Source organism: Acanthamoeba castellanii, assembly GCF_000313135.1.
Source record: "Acanthamoeba castellanii str. Neff unplaced genomic scaffold scf7180000084759, whole genome shotgun sequence".
NCBI classification, from domain to species: Eukaryota; Discosea; order Longamoebia; family Acanthamoebidae; genus Acanthamoeba; species Acanthamoeba castellanii.
Window position 1 is genome coordinate 201,998 of NW_004457640.1, and position 5,376 is coordinate 207,373.

The 5,376-nt window shown below is 48.9% G+C and overlaps 2 protein-coding genes across 2 annotated transcripts in view; one reads left to right on the forward strand and one right to left on the reverse strand.

Annotated features, from left to right (window-relative positions):
• Positions 1-442, forward strand: part of ACA1_397960 (Rab9, putative) — a gene marked incomplete at both ends in the record, with an annotated part of 1,470 nt that extends 1,028 nt beyond the window's left edge. The window contains 2 exons of the mRNA XM_004351615.1: positions 127-186; positions 261-442. Of these exons, the coding sequence (XP_004351667.1) occupies positions 127-186; positions 261-442 (242 nt within the window). The remainder of the gene's footprint in view (positions 1-126; positions 187-260) is intronic.
• Positions 443-4,881: 4,439 nt separating this feature from the next.
• Positions 4,882-5,373, reverse strand: ACA1_398070 (acetyltransferase, GNAT superfamily protein; the record flags this gene model as incomplete). The annotated part of the gene is made up of 3 exons (XM_004351616.1): positions 4,882-5,054; positions 5,139-5,237; positions 5,337-5,373. The coding sequence occupies 3 exons, from the start codon at positions 5,371-5,373 to the stop codon at positions 4,882-4,884; spliced, it is 309 nt and encodes a 102-aa protein (XP_004351668.1).
• Positions 5,374-5,376: the final 3 nt, after the last annotated feature.

Genomic DNA, 5,376 nt, shown 5'->3' on the forward strand with positions numbered 1-5,376 from the left:
ATGGCCTACTTCTACCCGATCCCCAACTTCAAGTGGGACCGCAAACAGTACAACATACCCTTTCGTTCAACTCGCCCACACATTGCTTCTTACGAGTGGTGTCAATCAGGTGGGGCAATCCCGCAGCCCAGTACTGTGTTGAGAGCAAGGCCTCTACTTTGGGCTCCCTCTACGTGCCAGAGATAGGTACTCCCCAGCTGGGGAGTTCGTTTTACAGCTCGTCTTGTAGAGGATGCCGACTCCACGTTATATTGGTGCAGGAATGTGCGTGACTACCGGCTGGTCGGTGCTTCCCGTGGAGGAGTCTGCAGGCCTCTCCAACTCGTGCGACTTTGCCGACGGCTCGTCCATCGAGCCCTGGGCTCTGTACTACGGTCGGCTGCACCCCATCGTGGCGCCCCACTTCCGCACCCAGATCAAAGGAGCGCGGTGCATGAGATAGATCGTTCGTCGCAGCTCCTCATATCTTCAAAAACAGTACTTGATGCCTGGTCGGGGGGAAGGGGAGAGGATGCAGGAGGGAATGCAGGAGCATTTGCTCGGTTGGAGTTGAAGCGCGTGCGATACGAATGCTTTGGGGTGTGTGCAGCGGAAGATGTCGACAAGTCCTGGGGGTGTAGCTCACATGGTAGAGCGCTCCGTTCGCATCGGAGAGGCAGCGGGATCGATACCCGTCACCTCCAGACATTCCTTTTTTCTTGTGGCACGCTGATGCTTCACATGCCTCTGGGATACACCTCACTCTCCAAGCTGCAGGTCATCACCAGCAGGTGTTTCCACTTTTCCCAAGTTTCCACTTTCCAATTCATTCAGCCAGGTGCTGCATTCCCCACCTCCCCTCACAGCAACTCATGGCTTATTGAGGTTGATGGCCAGTGGCTCCACCAAGGCTTGGGACAATGTGCTGCAAATCTGAGTTGGGTGGAGGGGAGTGGCCAGAAAGCCAAGCTGAAGGAACTAGCACTCATTTGAAATGAGAGGTCCTGTCATTTGAAAAGTGATTTTGTTTGTGAGTTTAAGCCCACATAAATGGTTTGGACAACACAAAAATGATTTTAATTTAAAAATAACCATTGGGAGCATGTTGAGAAATGGCAGATTAAAATACCACCATAATGAGAGATATGATGCAGTAACTGGGCCATCAGATGACTACATGTTTGACCTACTGATACTAAGTTTATTGTATACATGTACATGATCTGGACAATCTGAAGTTAGCTTGTTTTGTGTTAGTGCTCCTCTGAACAACTCCAAAAAGCACCTTGCTTTTGCTTTCATTCCCTCCATCAATTCCATAATCAGTTTCCAACATACCACTCTCACATCCAGTTCATGGTCAACCTCACATCATATTCATTGCAGTTGCACGCATGGACTGAACTTCATTCTTCACATTTGTGCTGAATTGGAGCACTATTCCCAAAGATAAAATTCCACCTCAACAAAGGTCCATCTCACACTGATAAAATCACTTTTAACTCTGCACATTTCAAGTTTTTATGAAATCTTTTTCATCTCAAGACCCTCAATATCACACATCAGCAGCGGTTTGGCATGTCAATGTCACACATGCAGATCCAAATCTTCAAAATTGCCCTATAAATCAAGAATGTCAAATCTCACACAATTTTAGCACAACAAAATTCCCATGGTCATTTATTACCTCTTATTTCAGACATAAGTTTTATTTGCATACCCAATGGCTCTATTGTTTGAAACAGACAAATTCACCAGAAACTGGACCACTGGAAGAAGAGGAGAACCATGTTATCAGTTTGTAGGGGTTGACAAGATTTTGTCTGATTTGCTTTGCTGTGGGATACCAGGCTGGAGGCTGGTGAATTTCTGGTCATGTTCATACCTTTATTCAGGGTTGGACAGGGACAACACCAGCCAGGGCAATGACAATGACAGTGATGGTGACAACAATGATGATGATGATGAGGATGGCCATGACAGGGACACCAGCCAGGGTGACTACAGCAACAGCAATGGTGTCATAGACGTTGCTGGCAGGGAGGGAAGAGGGCGCCTGGGGGCATGGGAAAGAAAGGCTGGACAGACAGGCAACAGAGCAGAGTAGCCTGAGTGTTGCTGGTGTGAGGTGCTGTGTTACATGAGGTGTTGGGCAGCTGTTCCTGTTTCATCACCAAGTCTTCCATGCCTGACCATCACAGTGAGAAGGGAGTGTGAGGAGGTGGGAGGTGGGAGTATGTACAATCATCAATGAGAAAGTCATCAGTGTCATACTCTGTGGTGAGGCTGGGACTGAGGGGTGTGAGAGGAGAAGGAGGGTGGAAGGAGTATTGGGGTGAGGGCTGTGTTGAACCCAAATGTGGTGTTGGTGAAGGAGAGGTTGATGCTGAGGACAGACTGGAGTGTTGTGAAAGTGGTGAACCTCCTGTGGCAACTGTCAGGAGGATTGAAAGGGGGGAACAAAATGCATAATTGTCATCATCACTCTGGCATACCAAATGGGGAGAGCTACATCCTAGGGACATCAAACAGGGCTATGTACACAATCTCTGCTTGCAGTGCTTTGCACTGCTTGCACATGTCATCAATTGACATTGATGCAATTGGTGCAGGCAAGGTGGAGTGAAGACCTTGCACCAACACAATGGGGATGTTGGGTGTGTCTCCTGGCTGTCTTTGCACCAGCTTGTTTTGCGCTGCCTACCAAAAAAATGAAAAACAGTCAGTGCCTCTGCGTGAGGAGATTTTTCGCATTCCGTACATTTGTCTGTGTGATGGAGGCAGGTATTGAAGAAGGTGCATCTGTCAAAGACGCACTTGTGGCAGAGGTGGGCTGAGGCGAGGCTCAAACTGTGGGATGTGACACCAAGAGCACCAACTCAGTGTGTTGCCTGCGCCTGCCCACACCAGCTGGGTGTATGGCAAGACAGATGCTTTACAGGCAGCAACAGAGTGTGTGATGTACTTAAAGAAATGATCTGGGACATCAACACCAGCTGCCTGCATGATGAGCTGGAAGCTGGAAAGGCTCACAACCTCTGACTGGCTCACCAGCCTGGCCATTGTGGGCTTTGTGTCCTAATGCCTTGTGTGCCTGTCTGATGCTTATTATACTAATGATTTTTTTCTACTAATATTTTTATGTACAGTGAAGCAAAATTGGCTGATCAGTGCACAATGGGGACCCATCATTTTCCTCACCATGCTGCGCCAGCCACTTGCTACAAACCATCAGATCAAGGATCACACAGAGCACCAGTATGTGATTCTCTCCACTTTGATGTAAAATTAAACTAACATTATGAAATGTAGATTCCATTGGCGCCAAAAATGCTATGCAGTTGGTGCATTTGTGTTAGATCATGGTTGTGCTGCTGTGAGCAAGGCATTTGGGGTCAGTTGGAGCGTTGCACAATATTGGAGAACAAAGTTGTGGGACCCCAACCATCATCCTTGGTTGTGGGGGGAGTGAGTATGAGTTCTTCCCCATGGTCTAAATTTCAATTGCAATTTTAAGTTTGGTGAGGATGGTGAGGCCCTCATCTGTGCACTTGTCTGGTGCAACATTCAGTTGCACCCAACGTTCAATCTACAAGCCCACACCACACAATTGGGCAAGCAAGGTTCCTTTGTTGTGTGCATCTTCTGCAGCTGGCGATGGAGCTGCAAAAGCCATGCATCCAACAACTTCAAAAGTACACCCCTGCCAATACTCTACTACGCCCAATTCATTGCCATCATCCCCTGCCTCCCTCCCCTTTGACTCAAATTCCTTGGTGAGGCGCATTTTGTGTTGCACCATCTGCACTGCAACTGAATAATCTTGCTGGCTGGGACTGCCCCATTCCTCTGCATGGCAGCTGAAATCTCTGACTCCTTCTCCCTGACCCTGCTCACTGACCTCTCCACCCTGGACATTCCATTCATCAACATGCACACCAACTCAAACACTGAGTGGGAATATGTGTCCTTCATCAGTGCAGCACTGGCAGCTGGGCATCCTGCCAGGCAACTTCCTCTTTGCCAACAACACATCAATCCATTTTGGCACAGACACCCAACCCTTCCTGCACAAGATGCTCCATAATGCCAGAGTACACTACATCTTTCTCCCTACATACTCCCCCAAGCTAAATCTATGTGAGTTGGTGTTCACCAATGAAGCACTCTATTCACTTGCAGTGCACACCAACCTGCCACCTCCCACAGCTTGTCATTGCCACTCTCACATCCATCTCCTTTTCAGTCCTTAATATAAATGCAGTGGCTGTAGAAAGAGGTTTTTGTCAAGTGGCTGATGTGGGACACTTACAGTGACATGGCACTTTTCTGTGGTGTTGTGGAGTTGGTTGATATCAGTCATAGATTTTAAAAACACCAGGTTTCCTGTGACATGGTGTGCTTCTCTGGCTGGCAGGCCATTTTCTGCTGAATTTGTCTGTTTCAGACAATACAAGAAAAACTGGTGCACCAAGGAACAGGAGAGAGGCTGAGTGGCCAAGCAATCAAGGGTTTGTGTTGACCTGGCAGGTACAACTGCCAGGTTGGTGGTGGTCTCATCAGAGAGAGTTACAGCATGGAAGGTGTGGCTCTTCCAGGGGTAAATGCCTTTGAAAGGGACATCAAGAACAGCACATGAATGAAGCATCAGCGTGCCACAAGAAAAATGGAATGTCTGGAGGTGACGGGTATCGATCCCGCTGCCTCTCCGATGCGAACGGAGCGCTCTACCATGTGAGCTACACCCCCAGGACTTGTCGACATCTTCCGCTGCACACACCCCAAAGCATTCGCATCGCACACGCTTCAACTCCTGCGTTTCATTCATTACCGCCCCTACAACGGGTAAGTTGTTGATGCATGATAATGCGAATTGTTTCTGTTGAGGAGTGTGCTGTCTGATCAAAGGGTCATGATGCGCATGTTCATCACGCCTGGAGAGTTGGCGGCCTGCAGGAAGGCCGGCGAGGTGATGGTGTTGTACTCGCTGAAGCCCACCTTCTCATACGCCTTGATCGCAGCGGTGTTGTCGCTGAGCACAGTGATCTGCGCCTTCGTGTAACCCAGCTGCCTACCTACTCACCAGAATTGGTTTCAATAATTGCCTCATCATCACACACGACACACAACACACACAACACACACAACACAACTCGCACCTTTGGCAAGGGCGGCCTGCATGAGGAGGTTGTTGACGCCTTGCCTACGGAACTCAGGCTTCGTGGCTACGAACTCCACCACCCAGAACTCTTCTGATCCTGGGCGAGGGCAGCAGAACACATCACGACCACACAGTGGGTGAGACAAAGAGTCAGGCCCAACCAGGGCATTGATTTGAGGAGAGACTGGCAGCTTACCAGCCAAAGCAACCATGCAGCTCATCACCGCCGCCATCCT